Below are 23,689 nucleotides of genomic sequence, written 5' to 3'. Positions count from 1 at the left end.
CTAAGTGGGAGGAGGGAAAAAGAGTTGTCAAGAACAAAGTGGACCAGAAGGCCTTTGCCTGCCTCTGTCCTCTTTTTCAGTTCTCCCCTTCCCAGGAGAAGGAAGTGATATCATAATATTTTTACGTGGTTGCTTTAATTTTGGAAACGTATAGTTTAATATGGAAACAAGATCAAATCACAGATTTTAAATTTGAAATGTGATTTCTTGAATATAGACATATTCTAAGCCTTAGCAGGTATCACTGATCTGTTATCTTAAATTGCAGCAAATAAAAGAACAAAAGGAAAAATATGCCTGAATGGGGCAAATAAACTGGAGGGGAATTGTAGAATTAGTGGAAATCTGGAAAGGCTCCTAAAGGCTTCATTTTCTAAAAGAAAGAACTGAGGCTCAGAGAGGTTCTTCAGCTTATTCCATGTCACACAGTTAAGTATGGCAGATATAGAGTGAAAACATACCTCTCTTGCCAGGATTCAGAGCATCTTTTATCTTATTTATTTTTTTTTAAATGTCCTATGAAATAGCTCTTATTTTGTGAAAACCGGGAAAAATGGAAAATTTAAAGCAAATTTGGGTTCTGAGTAGAATCAAGATGAAAATAAAAGGATCAAGATGAGTCTGTTATATTTGTGATGTGTGTGCCTACACATTTACAGAATTACACTTTTTTTTTTCTTAGTCCCTTAAATATAGGTGCATATGTTCTTAGAGATGTGATATCATTTAAATTAGAAAAAAAAATTCTGTCGCCTTTGAAAAACCACCGAAAACACTCAAGTGGTTATTGTGACTACCTGGCTTGTTCAAATTATGACTCATAAAATAAGCCCATTATCAACTTTATCTTTTGCCATGTTTGTTGGACTGTGATTTTTCTTTGTCCTGATGACCAGATTAAAATGACTAATTAGAGGAGCACTAAAAAGAGGTAAGTCATAAAAGGTCTGATTGCAGACTGCTAGCAGTTATGGTGGTCAGTCAATTGAATGGCATGGTGTGCTCTCTGCTGAAATGTGACCATGGAAACCAAAAGCACAGAACTGTAGGAGCACTTAGGAAAAACTATCTGAAAAGCTTCAGGCTTCCAATAAAAAAGTGTTTGGCAGTTGTTATTCAGGTCTCAAATGCTTGAGCATTTGCCCAGAATTATTGAAGTGATTTACTGAGTTTCAGAGAGGTGTGATTAGACCTTTTTAAGGGGATAATGATATATTATATTGTATAATGCAAAGATTTCTCATGTACCTGATAATTGTACTTTTCCTCAAACCATCATAAACATGTATTAACAGTGTTTATATTTTTAATAGCATTAAGTGACTAAAACTCTCTTGGTAACATGTTTTTTGTTTCTCTGTTGCAGAGTTCTTTTGTAGGATTATCCTTTGGAATGATATTTTCATAATGAGTCAACAAGGTTACGTGGCTACACCCCCATATTCTCAGCCCCAGTCTGGAATAGGCCTTTCTCCACCTCATTACGGGCACTATGGGGATCCATCACACACAGCATCTCCAACAGGTAAAGTGTGTTATTTTGACTTGTAGGTGATTATTCAGTTCTCAGGCTCAGAGACATAAGATGTTCTGAAAGAGGAGATTTGAATGCATTGAATGATCATTATGTAATGAAATGGCTTAGATTACAGGATCATTTGGAAAAGGCTCTCATAGCAGAGCTCTACATCACTAGTTTGGTTATTGCATGGAATACAAGTTTGTTTTTTAAATATAGACTAAAACACTTCCTGTTTTATTTTTACTGTGAGACTTGTTCCTGCTATTAATTAGTGGTGTAAAGCTATTGTACTAATTGAATAAAAAATGAATTAAATCTATAAATGATTTAAATTTATGTATTCTTAGCTAGGATTGGTCCTAGATAAATTTGTACATCAGTTATATATGAGGATAATTCTTCGTAAAAATGGACCATGTGTAAATCAATGAGTAGCTCTCAGGGCTCACTGGAACTAACTCAGATATCTCGGATCCAGGCTGTGCTCCGTAGCATGTATATAGTGCAGAGTCAGCAAGGGGTGAGGACTCCCTGTGGTAGGGCTTGATGTTAGCAGGCACACGCAGTATTCTGCAGAAGATGCTCTGAGTTTGTGAATTTTCTGTGGAAAGTCACTCTTATGATTTATTCTTCCCTAAATTTTAAAGATGTCCAGATGAAGCATCCCCCTTCTTGTTCAGGACAGTCCTCTCTAGAACATTTATAATCTTGCCTTTCTGGATCCTGTAGAAACCATTAATGCCTCCAGTTTCTATCTGGTGGTTCATTCCTCCTCAGCATGCGTTTATAATGATAATTATAAATTATTCTACTTTGGGTGCTTAGGATGTATCGAAATCTGGTCTTAAAAGCTGTCTCTGTATCATCTTAATTAATACTCATACAATGCTATGCAGTAAGGTATTTTTGCGGCTAGGAAAATTGAATGTCTGGTATCAGGTGTCATGTGACTTGTCTAAGGTCACAGATAGCAAGTAGTAGCGCCAGGATTCGTACCCAGATCTCTCAAGAAGGCAAAAAAGAAACTGCATACACACCTAAGTATACACTCATTATTATTCACCCTTCTGTCTTCACAGGCATCTTCTTGAGAAAGAAGGCTTTCTCTAAATTACCCCAGCTCTTACTTCTCTGATTATATTCTGCTGAATAACCTTAGATACCTTCATCTTCAGTCTTCATGTGTATTGTTGGCTAGCCTTTTCGTGACTCTTTTATTGGTCTTCTGACAGACACAAGCAACCTAGTTGTAGTTTTTTGAAGTATCTATTCCACTGTAGTTCTGGCCAGTTCAAACTCTTGCTTTGTGTTGCTTACATCATCATATCTCCATTTATGCCTATTCACTATGTTTTTGTAAAGCTAGTGCTGTATGCTAACACTTTTTTTTAAAGAGGTAGTGTCTTGCCCTGTTGCTCAGGCTAGATTGGAGTGAAGAGATTATAGCTCACTGCAGCCTTGACCTCCTGGGCTCAAATTATCCTCTTACCCCAGCTTCCCAAGTGGCTGTGAGTATAGGTGTGCCCCACCATGCCCAGCTAATTTTAAAATTTTTTTATAGAGATGAGGTCTCACTATGTTGCCCAGGGTTGTCTTGATCTCCTGGCCTTAAGCCATCCTCCTGCCTTAGCCTCCCCAAATGCTGAAATTACAGTCATGAGCCACTGCACCCAACCACAAGTTTTAACAGATTTATTTGGTGAACAAAATACTTCTGGTAATATGACATTGAATAAAATAAGCCTAATCTCAGTCCTCATAGTGTTTACTTAGCTAGTGAAAAATGCATTAAATAAATTAACAATGACAATTTTGGGGGGAAATACTATTGTAAAGGAAGTAGAGAGTGGTATGGAAGCACGAGACAGGGTCACCTAAGTAAGACTTAGGGTGAAAGGGCTCCTTCCCGGAGGGAATGCACTGAAACATGAGTGAGAATCGGCCCGATCAGGAATCAGTTTGCTGGGATTGGAAGGCAGTACTTTTTAGGACCTGCAAGACATTTGGCATGGCTGGGGTATGGCATGGGAATGGTGAGAGATGCCACTGGCAGGGGAATGTGGGACCATTTTAAGGAACTTAGACTTTATTGTAAGGGCAGTAGAGTACCACTTAAGTGATTTAATCTGGGAAGGGTCACAATCCAATGTATGCACATTTTAGAAAGCTACACAGCACATCCACTGGATGCCAGTAGTATGTCCTCCCACCCGGGAGTTGTGGCAACCAAACATGTCCCAAACATTGCCAAATGTCCTTTTAGAGAAAAAATCACCCTTGGTTGAGGACACTGGTCTGGAGACTGAGAGTCAAGAAGTATTAATGTCCTGAAACTAGGACAGGGGTAGTGGGGTAGTGATAGGGCTCCTAACAGCTTATGTAGGTGCACCACCCAGCACGGTGCTTCAGGGACCATAGCCATTACAATCCTACTGATATAATATGGAGCTTATCTTTGTTTATTTTAGATAAACATTTTCCCCCCAACAAATGGCTTATAATTTTGGTTTTAGTTTGTCAGGTCCAGGACCAAATTCAAAATATGCTTTTCTGTGATGTGGTTTTGGTCAGTGTTCCTTTGCTGTTAACAATCCCCTTGAGTGGAAAGGGATTTGTTAAAAGGTATTGGGAAGCAAACAAAACATCAGAAAAAGGCAGAGAACCAGACTTGGGAGTATGTGGTCCATGAAGATGAACAGTCCCATGAAGGACCATTCCACCAGAAGTCACCACCTTTCTCTCCCAGAAGAACCGTCTGCCACCAGGCTTGCCAGTGCCTCCCAGAGGTGTGCTGCTTTGCTGAATTTAGAGCACATGGCAAAACAAATTGTAAGGCAATCTAGGAATTTTCACTTTTCCATCTCAAGACCGTATATTAATATTAATAGAAAGGCAAGTCAGAAAGGGATTGGAATTGTTGAGTTAACTGGTCTATAGGATCTGCCACCCTGTTAGAGACCAATTTGTGATCTTAGATTTTTTTGGTGAGGCGTTTCTAAGCACAGTTCGATGTCACTGCACAGTGCACCTTTTCTGTTAAAATTCTCATACTGTTCTATAAAGAACCTGATTCTCTTTGTGTTTGAGTACTTTTGAAAATGCCAATAACGTGGCTGGGGGAAGACCATGACTTTGCAGATATCAGTGATACTGACTTCCCTTTGCCCTGAGGGTGGAGTGCAAGTGTCATACAGGACTTTGCAGTCTGACCCCAGCCAACCTGGACGGCCTCCACTCTGGCTACTTTCCCTCCCAGCCTCTCCACACCGAGCCCTTTCCCTGTCCTGATTGTGCCATCCTCTCTCATGTCTTTGCACAAGCTTTGCCTTCTAACTGGAATCCCTTATCCTGTCTTCTATACTAAGAAAGCTTCTGCTTGTCCTTGAAGATTCAGCCCAAGCAGTCCTTTTTCTTTGAACCCTTCTGGATTCCCCCAGGAAGAGTTGAGTAGTCTCTCTGCATATTCTAACAGTCATCACAAGACATTGTAATTATTTGTTTACATGGTTGTCTTTTATCTCAGTGCCTCAAAAATCACCTTAAATGTATATTGAATAATAATGAGAATGATTTAAGAATGCCACAGAATGATTTGAATCATTGCTATAGAGTTGATTCCCAAATAAAAGGGAAAGTACAGTAAGACTCATGTATAAAGTTCTGCTTGCTCATATTATAGCTGTTTTTTTAAAAATTCTCTAGGCATGTTTATAGGGGTTGTTCCTGAAAATTGCTATTATTCTACTTATTTTTTTAAAAATGGAGGTTATTTTTGGGGAGAGCTGTGAGGCAAATTTAAAAAAAGGAAAAAAAACCCAAAAATAAAGACAAAAAAAGAATATGTGTGATTTCTTATAGTGCATGTAATTATTTAAGTTGAAAATATATTAATGCTACTGTTGTGAATTGCCTACTTTTGTCCAAAATAATGTTTTTAAGATGAAAATACAAATGTGCTTGTAATTATGGTGCATATGCTTTAGTAGAATAAAAATGTTTGCAGAAGGAGAGCAGGGGCTATGGCCAGGAGAGACGAATCAGCTGTTCTGAATACTGTCATATCCATTGCTTTATTTAATTCTCAGAACAATCCTTGGAGCTAGAGGATATTATTACCATGACATGGGATGACAAGTTGAGGCTCTGAAAAATAGAATATGTTGTCAGAATCACAAATTCAAATCCGTCTGTAACTGCAAGTCTCATGTTTTTCTAACTTTGCTGGGTTTGGGGTTTAGAACTTTGTATTAAAATGTGGTGTTAGAATAATATTTATTGAAATGGTAGTATATAAATGTGCTAAGCAAAACTATATAGAATTAATATAAAAATGTCCTCAGTTAAAGGAATCCTATTTTAAGAGAAGAAACCTTGTAAAACTTTCAATATTATTCATGAAGATTGGTACTTCTAGATACCTGTTATTTTAGATTACCCGAACATCTGAAAGCATTCTCTCGAAAGCAGTTATGGTGGCAATATAAGAAACTCTTCCTGGGTGACTGCAGGTCATCAGTCAGTTCCTTTCTATCTGAGGGAATAAACTTTCAAGAGGAATATAACAAAAGAAAGAATGTTAATGTGAAATACCATGATGAAGCCAAAGGGAGGAGTGCACAGCAGGCAGCTAGGTGGTCATTGATGACCTTGCCAGAGAGCAGGGCACTGTCAAAAATATATTGAATGAGTGAAAACAAGCAAGTAGAGAGAGCAGATAGAAGAATTGAAGTTTTTCTCCTTTTTTCTTTTCTCTTTTCTTCTTTCTGGAAGCTAGAAGAGGTCTCAGGTAGTCTAGTCTAAGCCTTTCATTTTGCAGGGAGAAAACTGAGGTCCTTAAAGAAAAGCTTCTTGCCCACGGTCATACAACTAAGTAACCATGTGGGGCCTTGAACTACTCTAACCCAAGCCTAGTGATTTTTCTCCTCTATTATGTCTGAAGACAGTTCAAAGAGAAGTCTTTAAAGGTCTCTATTTGAGAAGAGCTGCTAATAAGTGAAAGCACAGTCATTCCCAGAAGCATCCATTAATTGCATGTAGTCCTATATTTTGTCTGAGCAGGCATGAAAAGTCTGACTTAGAGTGAGCAGTCCCTCAGCTGTTTATCATCTAGCCATTTAGGATCCTGGAAAAATTATTAAGCTCTGAAGGATATGCTCAGGATTTTAAGAAAAATAGACCCTACCCCCGTCTGCTTTTGTTGTGCTATAACTCAAAAGCATTTCTAGTGGCCTCTCCCATGCTCCCATATAGTTACAGTTAGAATGCTGTACCATGACCCTTCCCACTGTTTCCAGATTTATTTTCTGATATCTTACTGCCATTTTTCATTACATGTTCTAGTATTCTTTGTGTGGTAATGTGCTTTATCAAGGTCCCTCTGTCATATGCAAAGTTGTTTTTTCTGTTTTAGTTTCTGTTTAGTGATAAAGTGATTTCCTTCTTTTCTGCTCTTTCATTATTATGATAGTCAGATACTTATGCCAGAGCCTGGTATTGACAGGTCTGTAGGTGATGGTTAAGCTTGAAAGAGATTTTGCTCTAATCCATTTGTTTCCCTCCTCCTCCACCTAGTTTTCATTTTCAACCTAATGCCTTTGCCTCGTCTCTCTTTGTACTTTAATACACTTCTAAATTCATGCTCCTCTCTTGCAGGTATGATTAAGCCAGCAGGGCCTTTGGGGGCCACTGCCACTGGAGCGATATTGCCTCCAGGTCCTCCGCCTCCTGGACCCCATCAGTTTGGCCAGAATGGAGCTCATGCTGCTGGTCACCCTCCCCAAAGGTGAGATAGGTAGATTCCAACCTTCGTTTGTATATTCTCCTAAAATAATTTCAGAAATACCTTCAAGCTTGTATGTTTATTGGTTGAAAGTTTGACCTTTTGATAATGTCTACATCCCTGAAAGAATCTACCTGATAATTGCCCTAGGAAACAAAGCATTAAGAAAACCTGTGGCCCGGCACAGTGGTTCACACCTATAATCCCAGCACTTTGAGAGGCTGAGTTGGGTAGATAGCATGAGACCAGCCTAGGCAACATAGTGAGACCACGTCTCTACAAAAATAGAAAACATTAACTGGCCTGGTGGTGCATGCTTGTAGTCCTAGCTACTGGAGAGGCTGAGGTGAGAGGATGTTGTAAGCCCAGGAAGTCAAGGCTGCAGTGAGCTATGATTGTGCCATTGCACTCCAGCCTGGGCAACACACTGAGACCCTGTCTCAAAAAGATAAGAAAAGTTATGAAGAAAAAGACAATATTAGTGGGCATTTAAAAGCATATCAAAAATTACTTGTGTTAATACCATACATTTTAGTTCTGATTTATAGTCAGTTTATTTTAGAATTTTATATTAATTTCTAATTCCTTTAGATGTCCTGGACTATATTCTTGAATAAAATTTTGAATCATTCTATTTTCTTGAATCCTTCACAGAAGTGAGCTCAGTGCCAATGGGTGCTTAATAAATATTTTAAAATTAAATCGGATTGTCGCCAATGGTAAAGTCTATGAGTTTGATGTGGAAGGCACACAGATGCCAGTGAGGGACTCTCAAAAGGCAGAGCTATAGTAAAAACAACACAGGAAACAAATCTTGTGTTTGTGTTTATAATAAATTGAGGAAGGGAAAAGTTGGAAGCAGGCCTGGATATTTCAAGTTGTATGAAATATTTAGACCCTGCAGCCCGCTAGGGACCAGTCCCTGGGAAAGAAGCCAGCATCACACCTTCCCTGTTAGAAATCCTATTATTGTTTGTCCTGTGAGGTATAGCTGCTGAGAACCAGTGCCAAGCCAGTGCCAAGCCGCAGGCAGTGTTTGTTTTGGAGTTTTTCCAAGGATTACCCATAGACTTCATTTCTCAGGTTCCTTCCCAGGTAGCTAGGTTTGGATGGGGGTGGGCAGTAACCCCTAGTTATGACTCTAGACCCTGCTAATGGTGAAGCCTTTTAGTTTTGGCCTTTCACAAAGCCTGTAGTCCATAATAGGAAAACTCCCTCTGGGATTTTTTGTCTTCAGGTTAATTCACCTATAAGGCCTTTGTGAGTTTGGCACTTGCTGGCTCTTGTTTGTCATGATAACATTTGCCAGTTGAAATGGTAGCTCTGGGATGCAGAGGGTAGGTCATGCAAGAAACAGGAGATGGGTTTAGTTTGGTTTAAGTGTGATTGTTGTTTAAGCTTGGAGCAAGAAGTCAAAGGGCCTTACTCAGGACCTGACCCTACTGCCTTGAGTCTCAAAAGAGTAATAAAAAGGCAAGATAGAAAAAGTAAAAAGATGGAGAACCAAGATGTCTCTCCTAGTTTAAGCAGTTTACTAACTGTGGACACTGGTGCAGTTTCTTGGCCATGTCCATTCTCACTTTCCTCACTTGTAAAATGAGAATATAGAATTCTCAGCCCAGAAGTAAAGGGAAGAAAACCTGGAAAAATTCATTGTTGCCAGGTGTGGTGACTCACAGGCTCATTTGTAAAATGAGAATATAGAATTCTCAGTCCAGAAGCAAAGGAGAGAAGACCTGGACAACTTCATTGTTGCTGGGTGTGGTGGCTCATGTCTGTAACCCCAGCACTTCGGGATGCTGATGTGAGAGGATTGCCTGAGCCCAGGAGTTTGAGAGCAGCCTGGGCAACTTCATGAGACTCCATCTCTACAAAAAAGTTCAAAAATTAGCCAAGCATGGTGGCATGCACCTGCAGTACCAGCTACTTGAGAGGCTGAGGTAGGAGGATTGCTTGAGCCCAGGGCAACCCTGTCTCAAGGCAGAAAGAAAAAAAAAAATAAATAGAAAGAAATACAAAGATTGAACAGCTGGTTTCAAGTTTAGAAAAATGTTTTGGTCACTGGTATTAGCCTGGAATTGATTGATCTTTTTGGTTTATAGCCATTTATTTCACTTGATCAGGTTGCTTAGGAATAAGTAAACCATGGACTTTGCCATCAAACAGGCCCTAACTTTGTGATTGTGAGCTCAGAACAGGGTCTGGCCCAGAGAAGGGCAGAGGACTCTAGAGTCAGGACATTTGCTAATGTTGGCCCAACAGTTACTAGCTAGATAATTACCTAACCTCTATGTGCCTTGGTTTACTCATGACAATTGTAACAACAATATGTGGTTGTGAGGATTTTAATGATTAATGCATGCAGAGTACCTTACACAGTGCACAGTGCCCATGGACTCAACATCTTAGCAGTTGTCAATATCATTTCCATTGGATCTGAAAAGTCCACTGTTTATAGCTTGTCTGTCCCTAGAACTCAATTCTAATTACTTAGGACAGCTCAAGAATCTCATGACAGCTTTAAGAATCTGCTTTTATGGTGATTCCTAGGGAAGTACTGACAGATTTTTCTCCCTCTCTTCTACTGTTCACTTGCTACAACTTGCATACTGGATTAAAGTAGAATTAGGGTTAAAAAATGAAAAAGTCAGGGAAAATTATAGTATTTCAGGCTCAGCCTTCCTGGTTACCATGCTGCCTTGCCCTCATGGGACATGCTTCTGTGAATGTAGTGCAATGCAATGGTAAAGTGCGCCGTGATTGTGCAGGTGAATCACACCAGTTTGATGATGACAGAGGCCGTCAAAGAGCAAAAATGGCATATGACTGTTCTTTGTGGATTCTAGCATTTCATTTGTGTCATTTGTACTTAGTATACCAATAAAAGAAATATTTTAATTTTACTGTATCTAAATTATCAAATAAAACCCGAAATATAAATGAGTTACTATGTTGATTTGAATTTAACATGTAAAATTTTTATTTTCAAAATACTGCTATTTTAAAGATAATGTTTTATAAAATTTAAAAATCGTACCAAGTTATTTGTTGTTTTGATTTGACTGAGGAATAATAAACGTCTTAAACTTTCGAGCAGTACTAAAGTTATGTATATAGAGTTACTACTGGGTAGGATATTAAATAAAATCTGCAACCTAAATATCAATTTTTTTAATTATAAGGAAAAATTTAATCAATCAATTTTAAGTGATGTATTCTGATGAAGAAACAGTGAATTAGAGGGAACAGGGGACCCATCTTCCCAAATTGAAGCTAATATGTGTGAGTCTACTTGATTTTAACAAAAGTTGAAGCAAGGAACAATAAAAATAAGAGAAGTAGTTGTTTTTTCTTCAATTTTATTTAATGTACAAAATGATGCTAGAATTTGGTGGAACTTTTATTTTTTCTATCTATGGGGTAGGTATTCAAAATTCAGATTTTGTTTCAATCAAATCATTACAAATTTGGCATCTTATCTCCGCATACAAACTTCAGCATATATCTCATTTCTTGAGCAATTTGTTGCAAACTTGAAAATAGGGAATATTTGAAGTTGAACAGGGCACAGAAAACTGAGCCAGCTCTACAGAGGATCAGGATTAAATTGAGGCTAAATTTTCATGTTTTATTAATCATCTGGTGGTGATTCTTCATAGACTCCTTTCTGCTGGAGAATCTGCCCTTCTCTGACATTCAGTGAAACAGTAAATTAAAATATGTAATTGACATTCAATAAAACTGTAAATTAAAATATATAATTGAATGTTTTTCAGTCCAGAGCCATGTTAAATAAAGGCAGTCAACATGAGGAATATTTATTTATGGTTCTTAATTTTAACTACATTATATTTATAGCAAAAAAAAGAGGATCGTTCCTTTTCACTCACTCATTTTTAGAATCTGAAAGCTGAGAGCTACAGAGGTTAAGTGGCTTACCTATAGGCACACACTAGGTTTCTACACGAGGACAGGAGGACCCAGCTTTGTACAACATGCTATGTGACTTTGAACAAAGTAATGAAATTGAATATTAAACCAATTTGTATGTTTAAGATGTTCCTTCATCTCTTTTTTCTCATTTATGCGAGAGTTTTGTTAGCCATTTAATACTATTTTATTTTTAAATTGATAATAATTGTGTTTAAAAACAGAATCTATGTAATACTCACCATATTTAAGTTGGTCAGAAGAAATAATTTATTTGTGAATTTCTGAAACCTAATCCCTGGGGTATATGTTAGGCACTGAATGATAAGTAGGCACTTAGGGGTTGAAAGTAGTGGCTGATGGTTATACAGTCTCTCATTCTCTATTTCAAATCCTTAACCTTTGCTATGTTTAAAAAAATACTTGAAGCTGCTTGTGTTGAAACTCCTGTTTAAAATATATTTTGTCCTACCTGTATTTTCTATATTGTTAAAAAAAAAAGATTCACAGAATTGCATATTTTAAAAATATTAACAGTCATAAAAAAACAAAAAGTTGTACTCACTGAAGACCTGGAAAAATGCTGGTCTTAGTGTTGTTACAAATAAATTGTAGGACTTCAGGCAAGCAGTGGACTCCCTCAGGCTGTGTTTCTAACCTCTCAATGGCAGTAGGGGGCAGAAGGCAAGACATGGGCCATAGGAAAACAGTTTCTGGTTTACAGATAGAGAAATTGAAATCAGAGTATACCATTTGGGAAAATTTAATTTTATTTAAAATTTGAAATTTATAAGAATTTGTAATGTGACTTTCAGGCAGGCTTTAATCTCATTTGGCAGACTAACCATACTAGGTACACTGTCCAGATGGTGGTCATTGTTTAATGCAGAACAAGAAAAAATAAACATCTAACAAGTTCAAGCTAAATCAAAGGTAAAGCATGATGTAACTTTTAGATTTTTCTTTTTCTTTGAGACAGCATCTGGCTCTGTTGCCCAGGCTAGAGCACAGTAGCGCGGTCTCGGCTCACTGTAGCCTTGACCTACTGGGCTCAAGTGATCCTCTCACCTCAACCACCCAAATAGTGCCACCACTCCTGGCTAATTTTTTATTTATTTTTTTATTTTGTAGAGACAGGGTCTCACTATGCTGCCCAGGCTGGTCTTGAATTCCTGGGCTCAGGTTGTCCTCCCACTTCAGCTCCCCAAAGTGCTAGAATAATAAGCATGAGCCACTGCTCCTGGCTATATTGTTTTCTTGGTTTTCGTTCTGTTGATCATTAACTTTAGTATAGATAAGGCTGTGGTGGGCTTAGTTTCCGAAATTGATTTCCAGAACTGGTTTTATGCTCACATTAGAATTTTTTTTCTTTCTTGGCATGTTCAGCATGTGAGCATAAATATAAGATGATGCTGCATGAACGTATTAAGCTCACGTCAAGCTTAATTAAAGATTGAGTATATAATATCAGTCATTTTCCTAGGCCCACTAGACAGGCCTATTTAATTTTACAAGCTGTTAATATTGTTGTATGTCATTTGCTTGAGATGCTATGATATTAACATCCTGTTTTTCTCAGATTTTCAGGCCCTCCACCTGTCAACAATGTGGCATCCTCATATGCACCATACCAACCCTCTGCACAATCATCTTATCCAAATTCTATGTCCACTTCATCTGTCACCCAGATGGGCAGCCAGCTCAGTGCTATGCAAATTAACAGCTATGGTAATAGTTTTATTATTAGTGTTTATTGACTGCCTTGCGTGCTGGTTATTTTTAATGAGAGAGGTTTTCTTCATTTTTAAAATAGACATGACTAGGGCATACTGTATCGAAGTAGTATTTGGACATTTTAATATAAAGCATCTATATTATGTATTGCTATAGTTGTTTTCTTGATCATGCTGCCACTTATTTCAAGGTAATTGAAGGACCCTCAGAATACCTTCCATTCAATGATCAAACAGTGAAATAAAATATGCTGACTTAACAAATAAACATTAGAACAGTGAAATTATTTTAGGAAATAAAGTTTAACCTTGTATTGTTTATGATGGGGACTCAAAATCAGAAATATAGTACTCATTGTTTCACAGTACATTTTAATTATGTGTTTAGATCATGGAAAGAATGGAAGCTCAGATGTTGTGAGGCAGAAAAGAGAAGAACAGGAAAGGAAAGAGTCACAGTACTGAGATTTACATCAACAAAAATGCTGTATATCCTACGAGTCATAGAAATATCCACTGCAATGACAGCACAGTCAGCCATTTATCTAGATGAAGAATGTTTCCATGTTACTTAAAATTAGTTTTTTGAAGTATCATTAAAACCCCTCAGAATATTTTCTGTCTTTTACCAATTTTAAAAGGGAAAAGTCTCCAAAGAAGCAACCCAATTTCCCATGATCAGAGAAGGGAAGACATAATCTGGTTTTACAGCAGTTTCCAATATGATTGAAGAGCATGTTATTGGCCCTTCCCTCCTCTCTGGTTATTTCAACCTAATTCTGAAATTTGTTTGGTCAAGTCACACACAGGATGCAAATAATTTATTGAATGTATAATTTACCTGAGTAATACTTATTATGTAATGAAATTTTTATATAATTTTCTAGATTTTGTACCAGATACAGATGCTTTAATTATCGCATAAATTATGTAATTACACAACTGAGTTAAAATTTATTCTATGAATTCTCTCACTTAAATTAGAAGTACTGATTTTACCTTTCAAAAATTTCCAGGCCAGGCCTGGTGGCTCACACCTATAATCCCAGCACTTTGGGAAGCCAAGGGGGAAATATTGCTAGGTTCCTAGAGCCCAGGAGTTTGAGACCAGCCTGAGCAATATCATGACACCACTTCTCTATATTAAAAAATAAAAATAAAAAAAAGGAAGAGAAAAGAAAAAAAGAACTTGGTGTAGTGGTGTGCTCTTGTAGTCTCAGTTACTTGGGAGGCTGAGGTGGAATGATCACTTTGTTCAGGATGTTAAGGCTACAGTGATCCATTATCTTGCCATTGCACTGCAGCCTCAGTGACAGAGCAAGACCCTATCTTAAAAAAATAATCCCATTGTATAAAATAGCATTTGTTCTATTTTCTGAATGAAGATTTCAATTTCTGGCAAAAAACCCAAATATGGATTTCTAAGGGTATCCTCTAGCTTTATGTCAGAAAAGCAAGCATCTCTGTCATGTACTTTGCGGAAGTCAGAGAGTTGAGAAATGTGGTATTTAAGTAGGCTGATCTTCTTTCTCACACAGGTTCAGGCATGGCTCCTCCAAGCCAGGGACCCCCTGGCCCTCTGTCAGCCACGTCATTCCAGACTCCTCCACAACCTCCACAGCCATCCATTTTGCAGCCTGGATCTCAGGTTCTTCCACCACCACCCACCACACTCAATGGTCCTGGTGCTTCACCTTTGCCTCCACCAATGTACAGGCCAGATGGGCTCACTGGACCTCCTCCTTCAAATGCCCAGTACCAGTCCCCGCCTCTTCCAGGCCAGACCCTGGGCGCTGGATATCCTCCACAGCAGGGTAAGGCAGGCAGGGTTCAGGGGAAGGCTTTGGGTTACCCAGGGGAACCCTTAATTGAAAATCAACTTTGTTCCTATGTTACTAGGTCTCTGTCACTTACTTTTAAAAAACGGTAGTTTTTGAAGAGTGTGGCAAGAGCAAAGAAATGGGGAAACCACATTCATACTTGACAGCCTGCCTTTTTAAATAAGATGAAAAATACAACATGATTGACTGAACAGCATGATATTGTCAACAAATCTTACATGCCGGATTTGAGATGATAGTCATTTCTCTTTAAATTTTTTTCCAAGCAGCCAACTCTGGCCCCCAGATGGCAGGCACACAGCTCTCTTACCCAGGAGGCTTCCCTGGAGGTCCTGCACAGATGGCTGGTCCACCACAGCCCCAGAAGAAGCTGGATCCTGACTCTATCCCTAGCCCAGTAAGTGCTCTTTTCACTCTCACAGTCTCACTCACAGAGGAGCATTCATTGTTCTCAGCACCTCTTCAGTTTGTTAGCATTTATCCTATTCATTATCATAGAAGTTAGGAGATACTCATCACATAGAGAGAAAGCTTCCCTTCCTTATATGTGTGTATGGGGGAAGGCATGCTCGGGTTATGGGCATACTAAAGGTCTCCATGAAAAAGCAGCCTATATAGATTTTTTTTTTGGTGTCATATAAACTTGGCAGTGTCTATAATGTTTATATACATATTTTGGCAGTATCTATTGCTATCTAATGAGTAATTAACAGTAAGACTATATCCTATATAAGCATGCTATTTTAGATAAAGGATCCTTTTCAATAAGAGAAACCCATAGAGACTGAAGGTATATTTTGCATCTTGCACATTAAAAAATAAAATTGTTTTATGTAAAGTGAGAACTAAACTCTTCACTCAAGTGACTTCTTTGAAGGGTTACTCTTTAATAATTGTATTAGTCAGCTTTATAAGGTTATTCTGCATAGCAAACAATCCCCAACTTTGCTTACAACTGCAAAGATGCATTTGTCACTTAGTTTACATGTAGGCTGCAACGGCTGCAGATTGGCTTTGGGCTCTGCTTCATCCTTATTCCAGAATCCAGAGTGAAGAGGCACCTACTACTGAGGACATGCTTTTTTTTGGCAGAGGGAGGAAAGAAAGAGAGCTGGCCAAAACATGCAACAGCTCTTAAAGCTTCCACTCATGTGCCCTTGGCTGAAGCAAGTCATAAAACAAAGCTCAATGTCAGTGGGGCAGGGAAGCTGCCAATCTTGTGGCACTGGGATATAAAATCCTTTCAGAATAATAATGAAATTGGCTACAGTTAATTTTGGGTCTTTGAATAGGTTCTATAAATATAAGCAGAAGAAGTTAGAAATAAACTAAGGAGCACGGAAAGCTACCATATTAGCTCAGTAGCTTAGCACTACTACTATCTTAATATTCATGAGTCAGTGGATTCCCTGAGCATTTTTGGTAATTTGGGCCAGGCTCACCTGGTTTGGGCTGGGCTTGCTCATGCATCTGGGGTCAGCTGGAGGCTTGGCTGGGGTATGGATGGTTTAGGATAATGTATTAGTTTCCTGCGGCTGCTATAACAAATTACCACAAATTAGGTGACTTAAAACAACAGAAATTTATTCTCTCACAGTTCTGGGGGCCAAAAGTCCAAAATCAAAGTGTTGGCAAGTGCTATGGTTTGAATATTTGTCTTCTCCAAAACGCATGTTGAAACTTAATCTTCAGTGTGGCAGTATTCAGAGATGATTGGGTCATGAGGGTCCTGCCCTGGTGAATAGATTAATCCATTCATGGATTAGTGGGTTAATGGATTAATGGGTTATCATGGGAGTGGAACTGGTGGCCTTATAATAAGAGGAAGAGATACCTGAGCTGGCACACTCAGCCCCCTCGCCATGTCATGCTGTGACGCTTTGGGATTCTGTAGAGCCTCCACCTGGAAAAAGGCTTTCAGCAGATGTGGCCCATCAGCCTGGGACTTCTTAGCCTCCATAACTATAAGAAATAAATGTCTTTTCTTTACAAATGACTATTCCAGATGTTCTGTTATAAGCAATGAAAAACACACTAAGCAGGGCTGTGCTGCCTCTGAAGGCTGTGGAGGAGAATCTTTTCCTAGGCTTTTTCAGCTTCTGGTGGCTCCAGGTTTTCCTTGGCTTGTGACCATGTGACTCCAGTCTCTGCTTTTGTGGTCACATTGCATCCTCCTCCTCTTTGTGTCTTCTTCTCTGAGTGTCTGTTTCAAAATTGCTCTGCTTCTTTCCTTATACATGTGATTCCATGCAGGGCCAGGATAAGCTTCTTCTCTCAAGATCCTTAATGTCATAAAATTCTTTTGCCATATGAGGTGATGAAATGGGAAAGGTTCCCTTGTGCCCCTCGCAGGGCATGCAGTGAGAGTGTGGCTGACTTCTTCAGTGCCCTGCTGCCCAAACCTCTAGGGGACCATACAGACAGGCAGGCTGTGGGGCTCTGGCTCCCATGACAGTGTCTAGGGGTGAATGTTTACAGCTCCTGAAGCCCCGGTGGACGTGTGTTACAGGGTGCTCTTTTAGTTTGCTGTCTGTAGGCGACTTGTGTTAACCAGCTCAATTAGACCCCTTCCTTATCACAAGGACAGAGGGATTTCTGTATCCCAGGTTTTTTCCTTGATGTACTGGAAGAATTGGATCACATGTGGGCTTGGAGAATGAGTCCAAGGTTTTATTCAGTAGAAGCAGCGCTCAGCAGATGGGGGAGCCAGAGGGAGACGGTTTTCTCCTGGAGTCCTGCCACTGAGTGGCCCAGGCTCTCCTCTGACTGCCCTGACCAAACTCTGCCTTGGCCCGCCCATGGATGGCCTGCCAGTGTGCTGGTGTCTGTCAGTGTGCTCTTCCACTGGCATGCTCCCTCAACATCCTCTTCCCATCCAACCACTTGTATCTTTATCCACTGATGTGCTCCCCTGCACATCTGGCTGCCTGTGTGCCTGCACATTAGGGATTTGGGTTTTTATAAGCCCAGGATAAGGGTGTGATGGGCCAGGGTGGTCTTGAAAAATGCAACATTTGGGGGAAAATAGGAGTGCCTGTCCTCACCTAGGTCCATGGGTATAGAGCCCTAGACAGGGAACTGCTTTTCTCTACCCAGCACTTCCCTGCCTGCCTTCTGTATCAGTAATATTCACAGATTTCAGAGATTAGGACATGGACATATCTTGCTGAGGGCCACTGCTCTGCCCATCATAGTGTCATTTGTGTATCTTGTGTTTGGTATTCATCTGTTGATGGGGGATGACCAGGCCATGTTGTCAAGCAGAGTACACTGGGTTTGTTCATGGGGTGGCAGACATCCAAGAGGGAAGGTAGGAGTGTGCATGGCGTTTTGAACCTTAGGCTTGGAACTGGCACATCACTACTTCCGCTACATTGTCTCGGCCAAAGCAAGTCACAAGACTGCCTCAGGAGTAAGAAAATGGACTTTGCCTCTTGATAGGAGGAGGGGCAAGGCAAGGTTGAAAAGAGAATTGATACAGGGAAGTGTAGATAATGTTGGCTATTTTTGTAATCTGTCACTTTATATTTATTTGAATTCGAAGTTGAAGATTTGTAATACTACCTACTGCTATAACATGTTAGAAATTAAATTTTGACGATTCTTATTGTCTTTATTGATAATCATATTGCCAGTCATTGCTTTTATGGCTTAAAAGAGGGAGGGAGATTTATTTTAATTAACGGTTTTACTTGGTTACGGGAACAGAATAGGACAGTTAGGACAGCAGGCTGGAGACCTAGGGAGGAGCTGATATTGCAGCTCTAGTTTAAAGGCATCTGGAGGCAGACTTTTCCTCTTTCTCAGAGAACCTGCCTTTTTCTCCTAAGGCTGTCAGCTGATTAGTTGAGTCCCACCCACATTATGGAAGGTAATCTGCTTTACTCAAAGTCTGCCTGTTTAAATGTTAATTAGATCTTAAAAATACTTTAACAGCACCTTCACAGTGCCATCTAGACTGAGACTGGTGTTTGTCCTAAAAATGGCCTCGCCAAGTTGACACATGAAATTAACTATCACATCCCCTTTCTCTTGCATCATCTATACTTCTTTGAAAATGAACTTAATTTTTTCTCTGTCTCGATCACTCTTGTCATAATATAAATATCCTATGATGCCTCCCATCATTAATAGAAGAAGCTTTCCTTGGCCTCTCCCCAAACCTGGATTCAGTTTCCTCCCATCTCTTGGCTTGCTTTTATAGCAAGAAATCTCCCAAAGAGTTGCCTATATCCGCTGTTTTCAGTTCATCTCCTCCCACTCTCTCCTGATCCTATTCCAGCTTAGATTTTATCACCACAACCCCAAAATACTGTGCTAGTCCAGTTACCAATGACTTCCTGTTACCAAATCTAATGGTCTATTCTCAGCTTTCATGTGACTTGACATCAGCAGCAATTTGACACATCTGTTTACTCCATTCTCCTTGAAACAAAACTTTTACATTTGGCTTGTGGGATTCCGCCCATTTGGTTACATCTCTGCCTACCCCACTGGAGGCCCTGTCTCCTTTGTTGATATCTCCCCATCTCTCTATCACCTAGTGTTAGAAGTGTTCTAAGACTTAGTCTTTGGACCTGTCCCTTTCTCCATTGACATTTACTCTCTGGATCAACACTTCTCAAAATGTGCTCCCAGGACAGCACCATCAACATCAGCTGGGAGCTTATTAAAAATTCATGTTCTCAAGCCTCAGCCCAAAGTTAGGAATCAGAATCTCTTAAGGGTAAGACCCTGGAATCTGTATTTGAACAAGCTCTTCAGATGATTCTTAGGCACACTGAAGTACGCAAAGCACCACTCTAGGTAATCCCATTCATTCTCATGGCTTTGAATGAGAATGCAGATATTCCTAGTAAAGACCTTTTTCCTGAAATCCAGATCCAATTCCATTCTTCTAGCTCCTCAGGCCAAAAACCTAGGAGTCATCTCTGATTCTTCCTTTCTTGCACATCTCACATTTAGTTCTTTTGCTAATTCTCTTGGTCCCACCTTGTCTATTCATCCTGTTCCAAGCCTCTACTATCTACCTACCTAGGTTCTTCTAAGAGCCTCCTAATTGGTCTCCCTACCCTTTTAGTCTACACAGAGTAGCCAGAGTCATCCATTTGAATTCTAAGTCACATCATGTCATGGCTTAGAAAGTCAATACTCTAGTTAAAAACCAAAGTTCTTACAATAGTCTGCAGGACCCTACATTATTTGCCACCCCTGGCTCCCCTACACCTGCGCGCGCACGCGCACACACACACACACACACACACACACACACACACACACACACACCCCTACTTCTGACTTGGTCTTTTACCACTCTTCCCCACACCCTTTGACTCAACAACACCTCCCTTCTATGCCCCTGCCTCAAGGTCTTTGCACTTGATATTTATTATGCGTAGATGCTTTTCCCCTAAGTGTATGCAGGTCACAGCTCATGTCCTCATTTCCTTAATGTCCTCATTGGTCATCCTCAGTCTCCCTAGCACCCCATCCATTTCACTCCATATCCACAGCACTGATTACTGCCTGATGTCAGGTGTGTTATTTGTACATTTGTTTACTTATTACCTGTCGTCCACACTAGAATGTCCACTCCATGAGGGCAAGGATTTGGTTTTGTTCACTGCTGTGTTTGTAACACTTAGAACAGAACTGATACATAGTATATATGTCCATGTATTCCTTGAATGAATGGGCAACAAAAGCAAGAAGGAGTAGATGCTGTGACTCATCCAGGACCCTTATAATACATATAGACAAATCAGTCCAGTGTTTGTTTTTATTTTAAAAGTAATTAAATAGTGATATCAGATGGAACCTGTTTATGCTCCTATTACCAAAGTAACGTGCTTTTGCTAACAAAATTTTTCCTTCTGGAAAGAAAGATGTAAAGTCACATTTACTGAGCTTCTGCTATACTTCAGTCCTGAGCCAGGTGCTTATTACATTTTTGGGTGATAGTTTTAGACAAATTTTAAAAGTAAGGAAACTTATCATCATGAAAACTCTTTCTCCCTCCCTTCCTGTGTCCATAAGAGGATTATTCCAAAGTTGGGTACTTTCTACTCCATTTTATCTTACCTCTCCAAAATTCACAATTCTGCTAAGTAGCCTTTTTTGTCTGGCACACACATCCTCTTATTTTTCCCTTATTCTCGCTCATTTATCTCAAGAGAATCACTTCCTTTTTTTTCTCTTTTCCAATTCTGCTTTATGAACCCAGAATGCTCCATTCATAGCTGATAAGTATAATCGTAATTCTAGCAGCGCATCTTCTGAAGGGAAAATAAATCTATGCCTTTTGAAGTAGTTTTGGAATTATCAAAATCACTGTCATTAAATCTAAACCCTTCAAGTACCGAGTCACAGTCAAAATTGCTGTTGAAGCTTGTTTATTTTATCTCTAAGCCTGCTTTTCAAGAATATGCACTTGAGGTAAATAAAATAGGTGTAGTATTTTTTTAGCAATTATCAGAAATACTTTAATATCTCCTAGTCTTTATAGTATTTCATCCAAGATCTGAATTAATTTAGAAATATAATTACTACTGATAACACTGTTTCTTTGGAAGCAGGGTTTTGTAAATTGCAAATGGATGATTTAAAAATTAACTTTTTGGAAATATAGTTGATTAAAGGCTATGTTCAATATGTTCAATATGCACACTAATACATATTCATGGCTTTTACCTCACTTTCATATTTGACTCTTTGTTCGTTGAAATGATTGTAATAAATATTGAAAAATATAAAAATGACTCTAGGCCAGGTGCAATGGCTCACGCCTATAATCCCAACACTTTTGGTGGCTAAGGTAGAAGGAAAGCTTGAGCCCAAGAATTTGAGACAAGCCTGGACAACAAAATTAGACCCTATCTACAAAAAATTTAAAAAATTAACTCAGCATAGTAGTGCACACCTGTAATCCCAGCTATTCAGGAGGCTGTGACAAGAGAATGGTTTGTGCCCAGGAGTTTGAGGCTGCAGTGAGCCCTCTTCACGCCACTGTACTTTAGCCTGGGCATCAGAGCAAGACCTTGTCTCAAAAATATAAAAAATAAAAAACAACTCTGATTTTAGTGAATCCGATTAACCTTGTGGTCAAAATACAGAATATAATTATAGTGTTAAAGTTTCTCTGCTTCTAGTCTCCGCTCATGGTAGCTTTAGGCTTATCTGTGTCTGACAGCTGTTATATTTGGAGCCATTTTATATTTTAATCTAATAACAATTCACATCCTAAGAAATTAGGAGGGAAGATCTATAGACTTAAGGGCAGGCTAAATCTGTCATCAACATTTCATAAAACCAATGTTGTCAATACCAGCTGGGGGCTGGATTGGATGGAATGGGAGGGAAGATTAGAGAAAGCAACCTTTCAGAGTTTGGTAGAAGGCAGTTTTCATTTTGCTAATGGTTTTAGGAATATTAAAAACTGCATCCTTAGGTGCAGTTTGGACCTGCTATTCCAGTCTGGACACACTTCCTGTTTCTCCATTTTTTTTTCCTCTTATTACATCCCCTCCATGTTTTTTCTTTTTATTCCTCCTTGTTTCGCCTATAAAGAAAGAAATAAGGGAAAGGAGAAGATAAAGAGGAAAAGATAATTATTAGGATTTTTTCTTGTTCTCTTTTTACTCCATATTACTAGATTTTGCTCATAATTTTCATCCCTAAATAGGACAGAGAGACATTTTGTATCTCTTATATTCTTCATCAGTAAGAATTGTTTTTAGTAGAGAAATAGCAGATGTTTCCACATTAGATGACAGAACATAAGAAACTTTTGCTCCTGTTGACTTCTCAACAGTGGGCAAAACCACATGGGATTGCTTTACTGTTTGTGTCTTATATCTCAAGGAGCCAGAGATTCAGTTGGGGAAATTTGAAAAGCAAATTGAAGATCAAAAGGCATTTGAGGAGAAAGTTAAGGTTTTTATAGGTTGTATATTATAAATCATCTCTTCTGAGATAATTTTTAGCCTTTTGAAAGTTTCTTTTACTTAAAAAAGTGTTCATTTATTTATTTTGAGATAGGACCTTGCTCTGTCGCCCAGGCTAGAATGCCCTGGCATGATCAAAGCTTATTCCAGCCTTGAACTCCTGAGCATAAGCAATCCTCCTACCTCATGGATAATTTTTTAAACCTTTTTAGTAAAGATGAGGCCTCACTCTGTTGCCCAGGCTGTTCTTGAACTCCTGAGCTCAGGTGGTCCTCCCACCTTGGCCCTCCACAGTGCTGGGATTACAGGTGTGAGCCATTGTGCTAAGCCAGTATTTCCTTTAAATATTTGTTTTCAATTTCTTTTCTTATCATATATTTTTTTTAAAGAAAATGCTGGCCAGGTGTAGTGGCTAACACCTTTGACACCAACATTTTGAGAGGCCAAGGCAGCAGGATTGCTTGAGCCCCGGAGTTTGAGACCAGCATAGGTAACATAGGGCAAGGAGATCCTGTCTCTACAAAAAAATGAAGAAAAGAAATTAGCCAGTTGTGGTAGCACCCACCTGTGGTCTCAGCTACTTGGAATGGCTTGAGTCAGGGAGGTCAAGGCTGCAGTGAGCCGTGATTGCATCACAGCACTCCAGCCTTGGTGACAGAGTGAGACCACATCTCAAAAAATGAAAAAACAGAAAAGAAAAGAAAATGCTTACCTATGTTCCTAATAAACAAATTAGATAGAAAAACAAAGTTCTCCGAAGGGTCACGTTGTCAGGTCTGAAGCTTAAAAAATTACAGAATAGAATTGGAAACTACTTTTCTAAAGTTGTAACCATTTTAACTGAAGACACAGTAGGTTTTTCCATGACAAGTTGATCTGAAATGAACTGAAAGGATTTAGAAAATGCCAGTTTGTGTGAATGTGTGAGACTGTGTGTGTGT

At 39.2% G+C, this 23,689-nt stretch overlaps 1 protein-coding gene across 1 annotated transcript in view; it reads left to right on the top strand.

Annotated features, from left to right (window-relative positions):
* Window positions 1–23,689, top strand: part of SEC24D (SEC24 homolog D, COPII coat complex component) — a 101,054-nt gene that overhangs the window by 1,070 nt on the left and 76,295 nt on the right. The window contains exons 2-7 of the mRNA XM_017510748.2: window positions 269–429; window positions 1,367–1,525; window positions 7,175–7,304; window positions 12,811–12,959; window positions 14,503–14,778; window positions 15,072–15,202. Of these exons, the coding sequence (XP_017366237.2) occupies window positions 1,408–1,525; window positions 7,175–7,304; window positions 12,811–12,959; window positions 14,503–14,778; window positions 15,072–15,202 (804 nt within the window). The 5' untranslated portion in view covers window positions 269–429; window positions 1,367–1,407. The remainder of the gene's footprint in view (window positions 1–268; window positions 430–1,366; window positions 1,526–7,174; window positions 7,305–12,810; window positions 12,960–14,502; window positions 14,779–15,071; window positions 15,203–23,689) is intronic.

The sequence above is a fragment of the Cebus imitator genome, unplaced genomic scaffold, assembly GCF_001604975.1.
Source record: "Cebus imitator isolate Cc_AM_T3 unplaced genomic scaffold, Cebus_imitator-1.0 Scaffold17, whole genome shotgun sequence".
Classification (NCBI taxonomy): domain Eukaryota; kingdom Metazoa; phylum Chordata; class Mammalia; order Primates; family Cebidae; genus Cebus; species Cebus imitator.
The sequence above is the reverse complement of the archived record's forward strand: the minus strand, read 5'-3'. Positions and strand labels throughout refer to the sequence as shown.